We start from the raw sequence: 21,280 nt of genomic DNA, 5'->3' as shown, positions 1-21,280 counted from the left end.
GTAAACTCTTCCCTGTTGCTTCCCAGTTGGGCTTTCCCAAGACACATTTGGTCTTGTATCCATCCCCAAACTCGGTGTTATTCAGCTGTCAGCCAATATATTTTTGATCAGTGACAAATGAATTCAAAGAATTCCTAAGTTAAGGCAGGTGCTGGTTTCAGAGTGAGAGTGACACTTCATGTCCGACAGGAGTTCAGAGTCCAGGGTTATATGATCCTGATTATATATCAGAGATCCTGATTATCTAACTTTTATCTGGACCAAACATTTTAGGTGTCCTAAAATGAAGGCACAATCCTGTCTTAAAAGTATTAAAAAAAAACTTAAACACTGCCCAACTGTGTAGCCTGTCTGTTGGAGGATGCTAGTTTTAAAAAGCAACAACGATATGATATTCTGTTGTGTTCTGAATGGATTAAAACAAAACTATCACCTTAAAAATACAAAATCAACTGAGGTGGGTAACTGTATGTCCATTATATGCTAGGAACCTGCTAACCATCTGACACACACTCTTTCCTGTATCACAAAAAATCGCTTTAAATAAAGCTTTATGATATCCATTTTATAGATGAGGAAATAAAAGCTTAATGAAATGGACTAACTGGCTCAGGGTTTGGTCCAGTTTGCTTCCCTGTTGCTCTTGCTTGTCATGAGCAGGCTTATGACAGGCACTGCTTCCAGAGTCCAGCATAGAACACACACCAAAGAAGGTCAGTTCCCTTTCCTCTGTCTCCCTTCTCTCTAACAAAAGCTCTAGGCTGTTTACCAGGGAGCAGAATCCTTCTAGCTCATAGGAGTGGCAATCCTCTTGTCTGCAATTAGCCATATCATTTGTGAGAAGAAAAAGTCACCATATGCTAAGGGGCAGATAAGGTGAGGAAAAAATAAGTAAACATAACTCCTTTTCCAAAGACTGTTACATCACACTTAAGGGTTAGACACAGGGGGAAAGTGGCTCTTTCCCAAAGTGCATGTCATTCTTTCTACTGTAGCCTAGGTTCCTGGAGAGAGATCAGTGGCCATATAACTATGTGTCGCTGTGGAAAAGATCTTTTTTATGAGGTTGGGCAATATTCTTTACTTGGAAAGAAATGGTCCAGAAGTTATTTCACTTCTTTCAAATGTTCCTTTCTTCAGTGATCTTACCCTAATGTTCCAAGCTAGGTCTGGTCCCATTAGGTTACCTAATATTTCTCTCGTCAAAAGAATCTCTGCTCTATAGATCAAAATAAATGCTATCTCTTTCGAAAAGGCCCCTTAGAACAAAAGCTCTTAATCCTAGAGGATCACTAAATGACCTCTAAGGGTCCATAAACCTTTTTGAAATGACATACAAATGTGCGCATATATTCATGCATTTCTTTTTGGGGGGAGGATATGGCTTCCATTATATTCTTTTGGGGAATCTGTGATCCCCAACAAGATTAAAGATAACCATAGAAATGTATACTCTGCCATAAAATGGCATGTGACGTTGCTGTTTTACAAAAGATTTTCGTGTTATCATTAAGGAACCAGCCCCAGAATCTGATGCCCACCCATGAATCCATCAGTGATGGCAAGTTTTGAATTCTTAAGGTAGATGTGAACCAAGGAAATAGCTCAAAACAATATGGAGATGTGTTTAATAAGTGAGGATGATCCAGCTGTCAAAAAACACTTTACACCAAAATTAGAAGTGACTATAAAGTAAAAAACTTAATGGATGATTATCCTTGAAGACATTCTCAAGACAGGAGGTGAACAGACTCTAGTAAGAGAGGTAGCCCCTGACAACCATTTGGAATAGGGGCAAGATGTCATTTTGGTGTAAAAGTTCTAATGGGTCTGAACAAAATAAATGCTATACATAAACACCCACATGTAAAATGTCTTGCTCTGAAACACGTAAACCTCCACATGTGAGTACCTTAGCTTGATGTAGGAGTTGCACAGTAACACAATCTCCTGAATTCCTTTGATTCTGGTAAACTGATTCAATGAAACCAAGGGAAAACATTTATCCTGGCCTGTTCATTTGAATATCTGGTTTACTGCATGAAACAATTTGAATAAAGTAGCTCTTCTTCAAAAAAGTCTAATGCTGCTAGAGTCTGTGTGAGGTCTGTGGGTCCCCTTGTCGTGACTGAACCCATTCAAGAAGTCAGTCATTGTTTCTTTTCATTCAGTGGCATGTTAGTTGTCTACAAAAACACTATACTACATAGATTCAGAAGCCAGCTCGTCAGACAACATTGGAGGAATATGAAAGTCTTCAGTAGAGGTTTTTATTCACAGTCAGGGCCATACACTACTGATGCCAATCAAGCTTCTTCATCATAAAGTAACCCCCGTGACACTGTGTGAGGTGGGGATGGTTCGTCACAGAACCATCTGTATTACTGTATTCTGTGTTTAAATACATGTGTCATGACTCACTGTTATACGACTTGAATGCATCTAAATCTTTAATATCAGGACTTTTTTTTTTTTTTTAACCTCTCCCAATCCTAACTTATATTCACTGGGAGGTATGTTCAGAAAAGTTCCTGTCAGATGTGAAGGCCTCCCTAACTCTGTCCAGTTCCAATAGAGAATGGATTTGCTTAGTCTTCTGACTGCTTTGGAGTTTGATGAGTACTCTGGGATCCTGGGTTTCTGTCTATCATGCAGTATGATCATTTTAATATTTTTGCACCTATAATGCAATACCAGAAAAAAAAAAACTTAAGAGGAAGTGGGATTATGCTAGTTCTACAGCTAGAAAATTTCCCCTTCACATGCAGAAATCATGAAATCATGTAGTCTTAAAAACAGAGTCAAGAGCAACCGGCCTCTGCCCTCGAACTGTTCCACACCCTCTGGGCTGCTTGCTTGCTGCTGTGACTGGATGCCTGGGTCCATGGCCTGGCCTGCCTCAGATTGCTCCTCCCCACCTTGTGAATGGTTTAATCTCATGTTGCCACTGGGACCTACCAGACCACCTCTTCCTTCCCATGCTTTCTCAGGCATGACTTTCCTTCCTGTCAGGCTTCCTTGAGCCCATTGCTACCCATGCTCTGACACATTTTTTAAAGACAGCTGTCCATAAATGCATGGAAATGTTTACTACCAAATTCTCCTGGTTTCAGCTGAAAGTAATTCCCTGTTTATTTTTAAATTAAGAAATGAACTAACAGGAAAATCATCACAATTTTCAGAGTTGTTAAATAATCCTTTTGCTTTCTTTTTTTTTTAATAAAGAGATTTCATGAACGATAACATTCCTTCAGTTGATGGTTCTATCTAGGTCCTCCTACTGTGCTTTCTAATCATTCTGATATGATTTTTAAAAACATAAATTTCACACACATAAGTATTTAATATGGAAAATTATCAAAAACCCTAAAAACGAATCTATGATTTAGTCCTCCTATAATCACAATCTCATGTGCTGGGGCTGCTGCTAAGTCGCTTCAGTCATGTCCGACTCTGTGCGACCCCAGAGACGGCATCCCCCATCCCTGGGATTCTCCAGGCAAGAACACTGGAGTGGGTTGCCATTTCCCTCTCCAATGCATGAAAGTGAAAAGTGAAAGTGAAGTCACTCAGTCATGTCTGACTCCTACTGACCCCATGGACTGCAGCCTACCAGGCTCCTCCACCCATGCTGGGGCAGGGACCCTCAAATATGATGCAAGTGGAATGAATTACTTGGCAGGAGAAATTCAGTCAAATACCAGTTGTTTTCTTGGAGCAGGGTTTACTGCACAAATCTATTCACTAGCTTGTTGGGAAGATAAGTTAGTGCCCCAGAGCTCAGTTGACCCAAACTAGGACTCAGGATCTGGCTGCTGGCCCAGCTGATGGGCTGGTGACCGACCAGTATCTGTATCTGCTGGCTTCAGTTGATACGTCCCTATGTTAAGGGCTAAACAAAGGCTTTTGTTTTGGCTTCATGAGAAGAAAAATGGTCAGAAGTGGGAGAATGGACAAGGGAGTGTAACATCTATTCCCTGCTAGGCTCCATGAGTGACTTTTGAATTCTTACAGTGAAAGATGAAGAACCAGGAAAGATGTGGGAAGAGCTGTTTTCACAAAAGACAGAGACTCTGGGTTGAGGCAGGCTGCTCCAGGGCCCAGGGGGCACAGGGACGGGGCAGGCGGCATCTTTCTCAGCTTTTCAATAGGGAAATGGTGACGTCACAAGACTGCAGGCAGCATCCCCACAGAAACTGTGGCGGTGCTGGAAGGGGTCTCCCTCAAATGGCCTGGGAGCCGTGAGCTTGAACAAAGGTGCTGAGGCAGAAAAATAACTGGGTTCATTCCTGAGCACATTTCTTGGGACTTTCAGAATACCTGGAAAGACTCTATAAGAAACTAGAATTCTGCGTGGGCAGCTAGGGGGCACCCCATTGGTGGAATTGCCTTTTTTTTTTTTTTAACTTGTTTTTTCTTTTACAGAATAGCAGTAAGTAGGTTGTGGAGGTTGCTTTGGTAAGAACTTTGAGATATAATTCAGATACCAAACAATCCACCCATTTAAAGTATATATTTAATGATTTTTAAATTACATTCACTTGTTGATTTATTTACTATTGTAAAATAGTAAATTAGTTTTTTAATTGAAGTATAGTTGATCTATAATATCCTGTTAGTTTCAGGTATACTACAGTATAAGGATTTAATACTTTTGCAGATTATATTCTATTATAGGTTTTCAAAATTACTATGATGTCTTTTCTATAGACAAGATAATGAAGCCCAGGGCAAACTGAGTTTGGCTAAAGATCTAGCCTGGTTTCACTTGGGCTATAGAGCCCTGACATCAGAAACTATTTTTCCTAAGGGCTACTGTCTGTGCTTTCTAATAATAACAATGCCTGTAGCAGTAATGTGAGTGCTAAATATGTTTCAGGTATAACCTCTTTATACATATTACATCATGTGATTTTCACAACAACCCCATGAGGTAGGTATTTAGAGCCCCACTTTATAAATGAGAAAAATTAGGTTAGGATTGACTAAGAAACTCGACAGTTATTAGTGGTTGAGCCAAGATTTAAACCTGTGACCCCCCTGCAAAAGCTAGACTCAGATGGCTAGATGTTACAATCCCAGGCTGCACCATCTACTAAAATTTCTATTCATTATCGGTTTTACACCTCTGATTCTTAGGTCACTTATTCAGGACAAAAAAATTGTACATCTTAAGCCTGATGACTAATAAAGACCTGGGATGGTAAATAAGGTTCGTCTGAAGTAGAAGTGCCAGTCAGCTGAGTTCTGGGCTCACCTGCGGGCACAGGCAGAGTGTGCTCAGGATTGATCAGTGATGCCTGGTATGCGGGCTATGAGGGGACAAGCAACACGAAGGCCTCAAATTGCCCAGTCCTGACAGCCTTTCCAGTCTGATCACCTCCATTTTCCTGCCAGCTATTTGGTCAAATGTCACTAGGGGTCCACCCTTCCAGAACCTAGTGTTCAATCATCCATGCTTTAAATACAAAGAGCATAGTCAACAGTTTATACAAAGAGAAGAAGAACAGCAGTCAGTCACAGACATAACCACTCATCCACCGACACCAGGCTTTATCTGAAGATGTATTTAGAATTTTAAAATCTGAAGATAGCATAGTAACAGAGTCTCAAAGTTTACTGAGACATTTTCATAGAATGGAAAAATTGAAGAACCTTAACGGTTTCCTCAGCTCAGTTCAGTCACTCAGTCATGTCCAACTCTTTGCGACCCCATGGACGGCAGCACGCCTGGGGCTGCCCTAAACAAGTACAACAAACAAAGTGACTGGAAACAACAGAAATTCATTGTCTTAGTGTGCTAGAGGCTCGAAGTCCAAACACAAGGTGTCGGCAGAGCCATGCTCCCTCTGAAACCTGCAGAGGAATCCCTCCTTGCAGGGGTCCCCAACCTCCAGAATCTAATGCTTGCTGACCTGAGGTGCAGGTGATGTAATAATAATAGCAATAAAGTGCACAATCAATGTAATACCCTTGAATCATCCTGAAACCATCCCCACCCCACCCTCAGTCTATGGAAAAACTGTCTTCACAAAAACCAGTCTCTGGTAGCAAAAAGGTTGGGGACTGCAGCTTCCTTGCTTTTCCCCAGCTTTTGGAAGTTTTCTAGCAATCGTTGGCACTCTCTGGTTGCAGCTGCATCACTCCAAGCTCTGCTCCGTCTCCACACTCCTTTTTTCTTTTGGAGAGGCTTCCAAAAGCATGATGGATTCAGTTAAACTGGATTCTCCTCTACACACAAGCATTCAGGATAATGAAGAAACAATAAAGCCAAGCACAGAAGAAAGGAAGGGTTCTTTTCATTGCAGATGAGGCGCCAGGCTTCCTACCCCACGCAGGGACAGACGCATAGCCACAAGTACGGTGGAAACTGTAACTGAAGTGTCCACACAGAGACACTAATGGCTGCCCTCTTCACGTAGAATGGACTGGAAAAAACTCACTCATCAGTTCAAGGAGGCACGAGAAAGTCGTTACCTGCCTGGCTGCTGGGTGTAATGAGACACAAGCAGCCTCTAGCGCGAAACCCAAAGTTTAAAACTGTCACACAGAACTGCAGGGTCTGAATTCATACAACCTACAGGATGTGGAAATGTCCACCTAAGAAGCCAGTGGTAGGGACTTCCCTTGTGGTCCAGTGATTAAGAATCCAGCTTCCAACACAGGAGATGCAGGTTAGATCCCTGGTCGGGGAACTAGGATCGCACATGCCTCTGGGCAACTAAGCCTGGGCGACGTAACTACTGAGCCCACGCTTCACAACTAGAGAGCATGTGCGCTGCAGTGAATATCCCTGAGTGCCGCAACTAAGACGCGCTGCAGTCACATAAAAAATAAGTAATATTAAAAACGGAAACACTGATGGTAAAATTGGTTCGGGACCAGTGAAATAAGCTGAAGAAAATGTGTAGCTGCTCTATGGTGGCACAGCCACAAGCCAGCTACATGAGACTCCTATAGAAATGCTACCAACCACCGCTCCCCATAACTGTGAGCTTGTGATAAACGGAACCCACACAAGGGAAAAGCACCTCTGCAACACCCGCCAGACCCTCAGGAGACCATCCTCCAGGCTTTTGGTTCTACAGTAAACTACTATCCGCCACACAGACAGGAGCAACAGTACTGCTCACAGGTTATGTCGCCCAGACTAAAGCCTTCCCAAGGAAGCTTTACCAGTGAGGACAGAATTGTGCACTTCAGAAGTCTAATACACATCTTTCTGGTCTGATAGGATCCTATCATCTGTGAACACAGCACAAATCAACCAGGGTAATTACCAGGTACCTGCAAGTGCTTTTACCTTAGGATATTCGCTGTGGCTTTCCGTTCTTGAGGAAGAAGATCTGGGTCTCGTAAAACTTCTTCTAGCAAATTTAAGACGTTCATCTTTAGTTCATTGTTGAGTTCAAAGTCCTAAAAAATGAAGTGGATTTTTAAGATTTTAGTTCCAAAGGGTTTAGCTCCATGACACAAGACACCATTCCTCGTAACAAATTCTCTAGAAGCTATGTATGGAAACGAGACGCTTCCCCTCCTGAGATCCTGACTTAATTGGTTTGGGGTGGGGCCCTGCTGACAGGTTTCCTGGGCTGTGCTGTGCTCAGTCCTGTCCAACCCTTTGCGACCCCATGGACTGTAGCCCATCAGGCTCCCCTGTCCATGGGATTCTCCAGGCAAGAATACTGGACTGGGTAGCCATTTCCTTCTCCAGGGGATCTTTCCCACCCAGGGATTGAACTTGGGTCTCCTGCACTGCAGGCAGATTCTTTACTGTCTGAGCCACCAGGGAAGCCCTGAGAGGTAGGCATTCCTCAAAGGGATGTGTGCTTCCCTTATCCTGGAGCACTGCCTTCTCCCCAGGTTTATTTCTGTTCATCTTGCAGCATGAGGAGGTGATGTACTTTATCCTAGGAGCCTTCCTGAGTTGACCCAAAGCCACGGAGAGCTTGTTCTCAGTGTTCCCATGACGCACTCTATCATAACTCACTGTACCGTAAGGGCTGATTTAATTGTCTGTTTTCCCATTGGTCCATGAGTCAGTAGCTGGGGCACAGCAATAGCTTTAAAAAAGAAAAAGCTTTTTCAAAGTATAAATTCTGCAATTAACTTCAATACAGGTATGCTAAAGAATAAATGATACACACCCATGAGGCCGTGTCAAACAAACATAGGAGTGATAATGAAAGGGTACCCACATGGCAAAGGTGAGTAGGATCACATGCACACCAAAATGAATGAGAGTAGTAAGTAATAACCAGCTGAATCAAAACAACTTGCAAGCCCCTACTAATGCCCACAAACACATAAATAGATACATACATGAAGAAGGCAGAAGAGAATTATTCTTTACAGTGGACTTCCAATAAATATAAAGGAATATGAGTTAGAAAATCACCTTTTTTGACCAAAGCAGTGGGAACTTATCAGGTAAGGATCATGAATAGATGCCACAATTTACAGGGAAACAGAATTAATAGTGTCAGGGTACCCTCTCCCCTGCAACACCACCATTAGAAATGATTAAATACAAAGGGAGAATCTGACAGATGTCACCTGAACCCAGTGATCAGTTACTGTCACAGGAATGGAGCAAACCAACATCATGGGTCCACAAATGTAATGTTCTGTGAAGAATCATCATTTAGTATTTTTGCCTCAAATGCATAATCTCACACTTGCATTGTGAGGAAGATGCAGGAACAGGCTTGCATGTTCCAAAAATGCTAATGTCATCAAAGACAAAGAAACTAAGAAATTGTTCCAGTTTAAAGGACACCAAAAGCACCACAGATAATGCAAGAGGTGAGCCTGGATTAGATCCAGGATCGAGGGGAAAATGCTACACAGGGCATTACCGCAACAACTTAGAATTATGTACCAGTCGAGAGTATCCTATCCATGTTAAATTGTCCTGAATTTGATCATTTTGCTGGGGCTATGTCAGAGCAGGTCCCTAGGGGAGAGGGGAGGAGCGAGAGAAAACGTGAGAAAGGAAGGGGGAGAGATACACATGTGGTAACCATGTGAACCATTAGTGACTCCAGATGTGTGGCCACACCTTTTATTTTATTCCAGCATTTTCTCTAGATTTGAAAATTTTTAAAAGTTAAAAATTAATAAAAAGGTCAAGTTGTCATTTTTTCACACTCTTTTATTATATGTATTCTTGTAAAACATGGACAGCATACTGGCAGCATCCCGGGATCATCAGGTACTCAGAGATAAACTGAACGCTGCCACACCTTGCTTTCAGATCTGACTCCGACAGACTGTGCAGCATGCGGTTTACTTTCCCTACTACACAAAGTTACTCATTATGAGTACATTTTCACTTTAGAGAAAGTAATTTTGAAGCACTACATTCTGACTTCTTTTAAATGATTAGAGAAAATATTGCTCATTGCAATGGATCCAATAAAAAAGCATGCTTTCACTATACTAAGTTCCTTTGGTAGTGTCTGACTCTTTGCAACCCTGTGGGCTGTAGCCCACCAGGCTTCTCTGTCCATGGGATTCTCCAGGCAAGAACCCTGGAGTGGGTTGCCATGCCCTCCTCCAGGGATCTTCTTGGCCCAGGGATTGAACTGGCGTCTCTTATGTATCCTGCATTGGCAGACGTACACGAACACCACCTGGGAAGCCCATATTTAGTAAATTGGGGGCATAAAGTCCATAATTTCACAAATTATAGACAATACAAAAGTCTAATTAAACCTGAATTGAATATTTGTGAACCTCAGTTTGGTGAAAAACAGTGTCATTAATTTTTCTCAGTATTTCCCTTTCACTGTTTGACAATCCCTTCTTCAGAAGCAGGAGCCACTAGGGTCCAAGCAACACCTTCAGATGATATGTTTTCCTAAAATTTCACCTACTTTTTGCCCAACAACTTCTTGACTACTGATTTTATTTTTAAAATGTTTGCAAGGAGAAGAGAGTAATATTTGCTGCTGTTTTTGTCCTTTGTCCTCCTCCTCCCACCATTTCAAATGTAATGGGAGTGACGTTTGTCAACAGCTAATGATCTCACCTACCCCCGTCTTCATGCACTACCAAAGGATTTCTCAGCCATCCAGCATCTTTGCTTAATGAATGTTTGATACTTATTATTGTGATGACTGAGTCCTGGAGCTATGTTGAATCTCTCAATGATGCAAATAATATGATTATCATAAATGAGTTAGTGTGAAGGACATCAAGCTGGTGTTTGGACCTCGCTGGGGGCTAATTAGTGGCTTAATCAACAAGCATTCTCCAGTGCCTACTGTGCCCCACTCTGGGCTCAACAGTGGGAACACTTCTGAGACCCCAGGAAGGCAAGTTGTGTGAAAGGTCTTGTTAAGGAAAACAGAATGTAATCTGATTATTCTGAGCTCTAGGAAGACTAGCCTAAGAGCGACCTTTGCAAACTTGGTGAAATCTGCCTAGACACTATCTGAAGTGAGAGGAATGGTTACGGGTGAATTCTCACTTTGCTCATGTAGCTAATATAAAGCAGGTTAGCTAATGATGGCTAAGTACAAAACATAAGAATTTTCACTCAGAATCTTCCTTTACACTTGAACAGGCTTTTATCATGTTCAGAGTGACCTCCTGTATATGATTTCAGCCCTTCCTCAGCCGACCCAGAGGCAGGCAAGGCGGGAACCATAAACCCGGTTCACACCAGGCCACTGAGGCTGATGGGATGTGATCACATGGGGTGAAATGAGGCCCTTAAGGACATGGCCGCGTGGGGACAGCACAGATCTTCCATCTTATTTCCACCTGTGCTTCTCAAACTGTCCAGTGCCCACGAATCACCGCAGATTCTGGTGCAGAAGGTCTGGAATGGGGACTCAGATTCTACTTTTCTAAGGACCTCCTGGGCTTTGCTGCTCACACTCTGAGTTGACTCATTGGAAAAGACTTTGATACTGGGAGGGATTGGGGGCAAGAGAAGAAGGGGACGACAGAGGATGAGATGGCTGGATGGCATCACAGACTAGATGGACGCGAGTCTGAGTGAACTCCGGGAGTTGGTCATGGACAGGGAGGCCTGGCGTGCTGCGATTCATGGGGTCGCAAAGAGTCGGACACGACTGAGCGACTGAACTGAACTGAACTGAAGGACCTCCTGGGTTTTGCTGCTCACACTCTGAGTAGCAAGACTTGGCCACTTAAAAAATATCATGCAAAAAGCAGCTCCTCAAAACCTTAAGAGAAAAAAATCGGAATCTTCTGATGTACAACTTAGAATGTAAATTTTTCTTTTTTTAACCAGAGCATGTAAAATGCAGAATTGGCCATTCAAAAATCCCTGTTAAAAACACTACCTACTACTCAAAAGAAGTCTGGGGACTTCCCTGGTGGTCCAGTGGCTAAGACTTTGCACTCCCAATGCAGGGGGCCTGGGTTCAATCCCTGGTCAGGGAGCTAGATTCCACATAGTGAGGATCCAGCACGTGCAACTAAGGCCCGACACAGCCAAATAAATATTTTAAAAAAAGAAAAGAAAAGAAATCTGAAACATATAAGGCACATGCAGTAAACAGGAGGTAGATTATTTAAACAGGAAGTAGGTAATGGACAGTAAGTTTGCCTAACAGTCTTTTTGTAATTTATCTAGAATCTCATTTTTGGCTACATTTCTCCAGGACCTGAGATGGGAAACCAGAACACTGGGAGTGTTGGAGGGACACTGGGCTCCTTCTCAAAGGCAGCAATAATGACGCCCACAAGGTGGCGCTCCTGGGCCGCCTGGCTCCTCAGGAATCTGCAGCGCCTTTCCCAGACCCGCAGGCGGGTGTCGACTGAGCCAGGCCTGAGCCTGGGAACTTTCAGGGAAGATGAGCAAACAGCGCAGCACCCAAGAGGGCCTGCAGTCATTGCAACAACCGCTTACTTAGGTTAGTGTTCGTTTTCCAAATCACGAAGCAGGGTTGAGGAGACTGAAGGCTGGAAAAAAGAAACCAGTCTGCTTTCAAAGGCGGAGAGCCCAGAAAACGTGACTTTTAACACTTCAGTCTTTAAAAAGGAGACTACAGCTCTTGTTCTTTCAACAGGCACTGAGCATCTTAGCATCTAGGGCTTTAGGGAAGACAGACAGCCAACAGAAGTGGGCGCACAGAGCAGATATTAACCAATAAAATCCAGGGAGAGGGGCTTAACAAGGGGCATCTAAAAGCAGGTGCCCACTGAGTCTTAGGAGAGGGGCAGCGTCTGGAAGTGTGGGTCTGGGAGCCCCCTGTAAAGAGGTGACAGCTTAAGCAGAGTGTCAAAGAGTGGAGTGTAACACACAACACATGCTTAGGAGCAAAAAGTTACCAACAGATGATGCTAGAATCCTCCAGGATTCTATTCAGGACTATTAGGACTTAGGGACATTTTACCGAGACCTTACAGCCTCAACTCAAACATACTAAGCATTTCTGGGAGAGCCAATACCTTCTCCAGTTTACTGAGCAACTCCTGAGGTAATTATCGCAACCAAGACTTAAGAGTTTGCCACAGGCTAGATGATATTTCAATCACTCTATTATCTGCTTCAACCCTCAACAACAACAAGTTACAATCATTATTCCCATGTCATGTATGAGGGAGCTGAAGTACTAAGTATCTTGTCCCAAGTCACACAGGCGGCAAGTGGCAGACCCAGGACTCAAACACAGGTAATGCTGGCTAAAACCTGAGTTTTTAACTGCTATACTCTTCAAAGAAGCAGTTATCAGTGAAGGTGTCTTGGCCTGAAAGACACATCTCAACAGCATTACCATGCTGATCCCGAACCACCTTCCATCCACAGTGACAATGATTTGAGCCATGGATCTTGAGACTCAGGTTTGTATGAGTAAGACTAAGTCATAGAAGAGAAAAATCAGTTTCTCTGGCACTTTACAACTAACCCCTGTTGATAGTTTAGGCATTTTGGAATGACATTCATTCTTGCAGAATAGAGTAATAATTATAATATACCACATACGGCCAAGGGAACTCTAGGACACTGGGAAAGTCTGATTCAATAAGCACAGTTTGGGAGTAAAGAGAATTATGAGAGTAATTTTCTCATTGTAATCAATACAGTGTATTCTTAACAGTGGCCAGAGTTTTTAAAAAGAAAGTGGAAATGCTGCAGAGTGGAGTAAAATCACATAGACAATTTTAATGGATGGAAGGGCTCATAAAGAAGGGGCCTTGGGTGTGCTAGGCTCAAAAATAAGAGCCTAAAGTTTGACTTCACGATTTTCACTGCAAAGCTATTGTTTCCTGTTGTCTTTGACTACAGAAGATGATTTTTTTTTACTTGAAATTGTGATGTAGATTTAGGTTAGATCCAGGCCATTGTGTCAAACGGGAAACTGAGCCAAAGATGCTGACTGATCTTCCCAATCTGTGCAAATCACCCTGGAGTCTAGGGTGAATGCCATGAATGCTAGTGAACCAAAGATAATAAGCCTGTCAACCCCTGCGGATTTCAGCCCTTCTGAGGGGAACCTTTATTTAGAACTTCAGTATTGCCACCCGGTCCTAGGGGAGACTGTGCTGGATAAGGGACCCTGCATGGTACCTGGGTTGTCTTGTCTACTTGCCACCACCCTTGTCTGCCTGCCTTCTCACCACCTCTGGGCAACCATGACTCTGAATTGGGGTTTCTCCCTGGAAAAGTGAAAGGTATAGAGTTTTCCAGCATTTCTCATCAACAAACTGCAAGAATATTTTAACCACCTCTTTGTTCACGCCACAAAAAGAACAGCCTAGTTGAAATTTTAAAGAAAGGGCATTAAGTTTGGAAGAGAACCCTAAAAAATACCATAGTAACACTAAACACTTTGTAGTACCTGTTCAACACTTACTAGGTATTAATTACTCATAAGGTTGAGAATCTTCAAAGAGGAACAGAATATATAAGAAATGTATGCCTGACCATCATGTAGGAGTTTATGAACCAGGAAAAGGTAGTAAATTCCAGTTATCATTAACCCCCAGATTTGGTAAGCATGCGTGCGCCTGGTGGGCCCTCAAATATTTGTTGGATGAATGGATAAACGTGCTTGGGAGCGTTCTTAACTTTGAGACAAGTGATAATGAGCTACCTAATTCTTCTTAAACTGGCAGTTTGGGAAATTAGTTTAGCAGATGTGAAGTGGGAGGCTACGAGGAGAAGGCACAATGCGAAATGTGGAAGATATGTTAGAACAAAAATAACTGGGGAGAGGCAAATGGCGATGAATGACACCAGCTCAGCGCGAAGGAAAAAGCTATGCAGAAAATCATTTATTCCATCATTTCTTAACAAATGACTCTGCATGGGAATGACTTGCTAAAATGCAGCCTCTAGACCTGAACAGCTGTGCTTAGAATTTTAAATACTGCCCTACAACCTTGAAATACGATAGCTCCTGAGCTTACATCTCTAAGTTTCAAGAGAGAATCAGCCAGTTTAAAGGCATTTCTCAGGAAAAAAAGAGAATTTTTCCACATGCTGTGTTTTCCGTTGGTTTCTGGATAGGTGTGAACTGATATGGAATTGTCTCTTTCAAGAAAATGGCAAGGATCAGAGGGAGAAAGAAAAGTGTGGAAGAGCCTGGTTTTAATCCTGATTTTGTAACTTTCTTAGTTAAAGAAGGCCACATGCCAGGAAAACTTAACTTGAATAAAAACCTTACCAAAATGCTAGGATGTATTCTCTAAGCTATGCTTTGTCCTCCCTCCCCGGATTCATGAGAGGGGAAAAGACGATAAAGAAAGCTGGTAAGTTTTCCCCACAGAGAAGACAGACTCAGAAACATAGGAATCTGGTAGAATTAGAACCTTCAATGTCCCTCCAGAGAGAAACTTTACCCGAGCAGATGAGACGATATAGGTGGGTGACTCTGGGGAGCAGAGTTGGGAGGAAAGAAACACAAAGCAAAAGTCAGCAGGTGAGACAACATCTTGGACCCGAATGAACCGTCTGATGCACCAGTGTTAAGCGGGCTCCTCCAAGTCCGAGGGTGACTGAAAGTAACAGAGGTCACTGGTCCTGAGGACTTGATGGCACGCCATGGTCTCCAGAAACACTTCCAATGACCCAAGAGCATGCGGAACGCAAACTGGGAAAAAGGAGGATCCCCACAGCACCTTTAATCAGAAAACTCTTATAGCAGAGATAAGAACCTATCAAAGTACATACAATCCCTTGTGTGCTTCTCTGAATTTTCTCTGTCGATGCAATCCATCTGCAAAAGGTTAAAGAATCCCACTAGTTCTACAGGGAAAACTACATTTCTGTCTCGGCAACTAATGGAAACTGAAAAGAAGTTCCATTTAAGACATCTTCTTTAACTCTTAATTCTATTTCACACTGACTTAAATAAATCCTGATGAAAATGTCTTGCCAAGCATTTTTAAAAGACAAGCATGGAAAGCTTAAGGAGAGTTTAAAGGAAACAATATGGAGGCATAAAAGATAAGAGAAAGCTCTGGTAAGCAGTTCAAGAAACAAGAATCTTGTTTGCCTGGACCACAGAAAGAGTTAAGATCTATCCTCAAGCTTAAAAGAAAAAAAGAGAGAACCCATATCTATCAGCTAATAGTTTCTTACATATTTTCTAGAGCAGTCTGACAAATAATTCCTTTCTGTAGAAGAACCCCATACAGATCATTTGGTCAAGTTTACAGACTTACAGCAAACGCACACTGGAATCCAGACCAGAATTCAGGTTTCTGGATTTTGTTCCTCATGTGAGTCTTTTTTTGACCCAGAAACTAAAGTGAAATGCAATGCCCAAGGCAGTCTATTCTGAGGGGAGGAGAGGACAATGTCAATAACCACCACAAAATTCAGCAGGATCAAACACCCACTGATGAAAATAAGTACCAGCCTACAGGTTCAGGAAATCAGAAGGAGTGAAAAGGACGTTGCTATCCTAATTAAATTAGATACAGCTTTCTCTATTGGGCTGCCTTTATGGGAAGTCTTGGGCTTCCTTGGTGGCTCAGCAGTAGAGAATCTGCCTGCCAGTGCAGGAGACACGGGTTCAATCCCTGGGTCAGGAAGATCCCCTGGAGAAAGAAATGGCAATCCATTCGCCTATTCTTTCCTGAAAACTCCCATGGACAGAGGAGCCCGACGGGCTACAGTCCATGCGGTCTCAAAGAGTCAGACAGGATTGAGCAACTAAACAACAGCAGCAAATGGCCAAGTCTGGGCTTGTCCTCGTTTGCACCTGGTGGATGTTTGCGATTTCTTAGCTTCGACATTTAGAGGCCAACGGTGGTAGTGTGGACAGCTAGAAGCAAATTGGGACCAATTAATAAGGATGAGACTAACATAAAAACTATGTCCATGGATTATCTTTCCATTTGGTGGTTTTTATAAAAGCATTTGCAAGGTTGAGGTAATACACACTAATTTACCATTAAAAATAAATATTTCAGAGACTTCCCTTGTGGTCCAGTGTTTAAAAATCCACCTTCCAATGCAGGGGACGTGGGTTCTATCCCTCACTGGAACATTAAGATCCCACATGCCTCAGCGCATGTGCGGGCTTGCCAAGCCTGCAATTACTGAGCCTGACTGCTGCACCTAAGACCTAGTGCAGCCAAAATACATACATATTTTTAAATATTTCATAGCTTCCAGCATCTCACAACGTGACTGAATTCTCTCTTATTCCCGGCATCCCCATCAGAACCCACAGGCAGGGGAAGGCCTAGGAGCATCCCTGTACTACCTGAGCAATGAGGCCACATCCTAATCCACCTGGGATACTGGTGGGATGTCTGGGGTCCTGAGGCCTTGAAAACAGCAGGGGTTTTTCTGGTCTGTGACCTTGGACAGCACCCCCAACTCCTGCCCTGGCAGTGCCTGGGGGAGACTGGTAAGGGAGATGGCTAATCACTGTCTGAATGCAGGAGGCACAGCAGTGGCTGCTGGAAGGGGGCAGGACTCTGCCCAACCTTTAGCAATCCCAAATCCTTTGTCTAAGGGACACAGAGTCTAGGGCCAAAGTCTCAGAGAAGACTAAGAAATAGAGAACGGAAGTGTTGTCAGTGCTAACATATGACATGCTCACTGTCTGAGGTCACAAGTGGCTTTTTCCTATTCGTTTGGAGTGCTCTGCATCCTGAGTGTTAGCTGGCGAGATGCAGGGGCCGTGAGATGGGTGGTTGAGAACCTGAGCTGGGCAGCCAGCAGCCCAGGTGTGAAACCTGGTTCTGCCACTGGCCACCTGCAACATCTCAGGCAAATTATTAATATTTCGTCCCCAGGCTTCAATTTCACCATCTGTGAAACAGAGACTATACCTTCCCTCCCGCAAAAGGCTGGAGTGAGGAGTGAATGAGTGAGTATTTGAAAACACTTAGAACGGCACCTGACATTAATACAGTATTGTTAAAGAACCCTTTGAACACTCTGGGAGCCTGTCACTCAGAATGCAACGTCAGAGAGCAGACTGCCTTCTGGGGGTGGCAGGGGTGGGGAGGTTAGGTTTTCAAGTCGCCCACGAAAGACCGAGTGTCCCACTCCATAACTAAGACCATCTCAAACCTCAGGTTGGCACAGAGATCATTCCCCTGGAATCCCAGAGCTCCTTCTCCCAGGTCAGTGTCAGGGACACATCTTCCCAGGAAGTGGATGCTGGGAACTCACATTCAGCTGTGGTGAGGATGCGGGGGAGGGACATTTGTAAGGTCCTGGTCACCTTTAGGAGAATGAGGTCAGGAAGCACCCAAGTGTGGCAGAGAGTACTGTGGTCCAGGGAGGGACTCTTTCTCCTGAGAAAGCTCCAAGATCAGGCATCCCTACTCTGAAGGCTGTCTCATGAGTGGAAAGAAAATCCACGACTCAGGAGCAGAGTCTGGGTGGCCCGTATAGCCGGGGAGAGTCTCCCACGCAGACTGGCAGGAGCAGTATAGACAAGGATGGGGTGGACCCAAGGACAGGACAGGGCTGGACGCAGGCTGAGAGCCGTCAGTCCAGGCAGCAGGAGCTGCCTGGTCAGGAGCGGGTCCTCTCTTATCCATCTCATTCTTCCACCCACAACAAAAGTCTGCCACGTGCTTGTCCTGGCCAACCTCCATTTCAGATCTGGAGCACAGAATAAATCTGAACTTAGTGCTTTACATTGACACTGGATTTTATGTTTCCCTAAGCAAGGCTAAAAATTTTAAAAATTTAAAGGGGCCTCCTGGGGCTTCCCCAGCAGTTCAGCAGTAAAGAATCCACCTGCAATGCAGGAGAGGTGGGTTTGATCCCTGGATCGGGAAGATCCCCTGGAGAAGGAAATGGCAACCCACTCCAGTATTCTTGCCTGGAGAATCCCATGGACGGAGGAGCCTGGTGGGCTTCAGTCCATGGGAATCACAAAAGAGCTGGACATTTCTCAGCAACTAAGCAACAACAATAAATAAATAATAACCTAATAAATACAGTGCGTGCATGCTCAGTTGTGTCTGACTCTCTGCTGCCCCGTGGACTGTAGCCAACCAGGCCCCTCTGCCATGGAACTTTCCAGGCAAGAATATTGGTGTGGGTTGCCATTTCTTTCTCCAGGGGATCATCCCAGCCCAGGGATCAAACCCATGTCTTCTGCATCTCCTGTACTGGCAGGTGTACTGGAAGCCCCAGTAAACACAGTATACGTTCATAAAATCCAGTTTTAAAAGGGCTCTCTGTCACCTGTCAAAATAAGAAAAAGAAGGGATGAACTGATAAGCTCTCATTTTAGGACGTCCTGATCCCTGAGGTCTTTGAACACACTACGTACAGGCCGTCACAGCGGCACCTACTTTTCTGCCTCAATTAGTCAATAGGGCATGTTTCCACTGTACCGCTGGTCTGGGGTCACAGGTCCAAAGCCAAAACATAAGGGTGTTCGTTGTCCTTCCTTACTGAGAAAAAGCCATCATCTTCTCTGTGCGATTTATAACTGTAATACCAATGTTCCAAAAAGATTTTGCTTTTGCTTCAGTAAACCCAGTCTGGGTACTTCCTTCTTCAGCAGGCTCACTGGGGCCCTGGTGGAGACCACCCACCCAGGTTCCTGCTTCAGAAGAACGGGGCCCTGCAGGGCAGTGGAAGGACAGGACATCAGAGCTGGGTCTACTTAGTGCTGAACTCTTGAGTGGCCTGTTACACTGTAGGCACTAATCACACATGGCCAGAGGCTACTGTTATGGATACCACGGACATAGAACCTTTCCATCACTATAGAAAATTCCCTGGGCAGTACTGATTGAATCTCCCTGAGACCTAATGGCTTCACTGGTCAAATAGGGGTAGTGGCATTTTGTCCGAAGGCCTGGATTCAGCCCAGATTCCACCTTCACAGGGCTCTCCCAAGAACAGCCGTACACAAAGTTCTGAGCATCCATCTAGAATGGTTACTCTAACAGGAATTGTTGTTCAGTCACTCAGTCATGTCCAACTATTTGCAACCCCATGGACTGCAGCAGACCATGCTCCTCTGTCCTCCACTATCTCCCAGAGTTTGTTCAAATGCATGTCCATTGAGTTGGTGATGCATTCCAACCATCTCATCCTCTGTCATCCCCTTTTCCTCCTGCCCTCAATCTTTCCCACCATCAGGGTCTTTTCCAATGAGTTGACTCTTTGCATAAGGTGGCCAGAGTACTGGAGCTTCAGCTTCAGCATCAGTCCTTCCAATGAATATTCCGGGTTGATTTCCTTTAGGACTAACTGGTTTGATCTCCTTGCAGTCCAAGGGACTCTCAAGAGTCTTCTCCAGCACCACCATTTGAAAGCATCAATTCTTCAGTGCTCAGGCTTCTTTAGGGTCCAACTCTCACATCTGTATATGCTACTGGAAAAACCATAGCTTTGACTATATGGCCCTTTGTTGGCAAAGTGATATCTTTGCTTTTTAATATGTGGTCTAGGTTTGTCATAGCTTTCCTTCCAAGGAGCAAGCATCTTCTAATTTCATGGCTGCAGTCACCATGCATCATGATTTTGGAGCTCAAGAAAATAAAAGCTGTCACTGCTTCTAGTTTTTCCCCTTCTATTTGCCATGAAGTGATGGGACCACATGTCACTATCTTAGTTTTTTAATGTTGAGTTACAATGAAACACTACTCGGCCATAAAAAAATGAAATAATGCCATCTGCAGCAACATGGATGCAACTAGAGATTATCCTACTAAGTGAAGTAAGTCAGAAAAAGAAGGACAAATACCACTGGTATCACTTATCTATGAATCTAAAATATGACACAAATGAACCTGTCCACAAAACAGAAACAGACTCACAAACATAGAGGATAGATTTCTGGTTGCCAAAGGGAGGGGAGGCGCGAGAGGGATGGACTGGGAGTTTGGGGTTAGCAGATGCAAATTATTATATATAGACTGGAACAACAACAAAACAACAAGGTTCTACTGTACAGCACAGGGAACTACATTCAGTATCCTGTGATAAACTGTTAATATTAATACAATGGAAAAGAATATAAAATGGAATGCATATATATATACACACACACACATATATATAACTGAATCACTTTGCTGTATGGCAGAAATTAACACAATATTTTAAATCAAGTATATTCAATAGAAAATTACATAAACATGTTATACCAAAGAACAACCTGGGGTAAATGAATGTAATTGGCAGATAAAGGGTTTTATTCTGAATGTATAAAAAGTACAAAAATCAATAAGAACAATGTTGAAACTAAGGGAAAAAAAAAAGAAAAACTGAGCAATGCCCAGGAAGTGGGACATTGACTGGAAGGGGCCTCTCTGTTGCCAGAAATATTCCATTTCTTAATCAGGGTGGGAGATGCACAGGTGTGTACGTGGGTAAAACGTCACGGAGTTCTACCCATGTTCAATACCCTTCATACGAAGCATATACTATCTCAACACAATGTAAAAATGCATTTAAACCAAGGTATTCTTCATCAGCAGCTAAAGTGCTTTGTCCATCATACAATGAATATAAGAGGACAGAAGTGAGTTAGAAACATAGCAAGTGAGTTATCTTGACAAATTCCGTGAAACTTGCTCTGCCAAGGTGACCTACACTTCCTGTACCATGAACAATAATGAAATAATTGGGCAGCAGTACTGTTTCTCAGTGACCTCATTAGATTCTCTACAGGCCATCCTTCCCCACCTTTTAGGATGGGCACCAGAGTTTCCAGAAGCTTTAGTTATAAGAACAATCTCTTCAGTCAAAATGTCCAATCCAATACATGAATTGAAGTTCCATTTCTGTCCAGAATACACCAGTTCCCTCCTGGCCCTGCCTGGCTGGCCTCGAGCCTGGGAATCCACCTGGGAGGCCCCT

At 43.5% G+C, this 21,280-nt stretch overlaps 1 protein-coding gene and 1 non-coding gene across 2 annotated transcripts in view; one reads left to right on the top strand and one right to left on the bottom strand.

Annotated features, from left to right (window-relative positions):
- Positions 1–21,280, bottom strand: part of RASGRF2 (Ras protein specific guanine nucleotide releasing factor 2) — a 254,831-nt gene that overhangs the window by 22,731 nt on the left and 210,820 nt on the right. Inside the window, exon 19 of the mRNA XM_069590053.1 lies at positions 7,304–7,416. Within this exon, the coding sequence (XP_069446154.1) occupies positions 7,304–7,416 (113 nt within the window). The remainder of the gene's footprint in view (positions 1–7,303; positions 7,417–21,280) is intronic.
- On the top strand, positions 11,346–11,418 carry TRNAG-CCC (transfer RNA glycine (anticodon CCC)). The gene has a single exon. It is a non-coding gene; the product is annotated as a tRNA-Gly (tRNA).

Source organism: Ovis canadensis, chromosome 5 (genome assembly GCF_042477335.2).
Source record: "Ovis canadensis isolate MfBH-ARS-UI-01 breed Bighorn chromosome 5, ARS-UI_OviCan_v2, whole genome shotgun sequence".
Taxonomy (NCBI): domain Eukaryota; kingdom Metazoa; phylum Chordata; class Mammalia; order Artiodactyla; family Bovidae; genus Ovis; species Ovis canadensis.
This window is presented reverse-complemented; position numbering and strand designations above follow the sequence as displayed.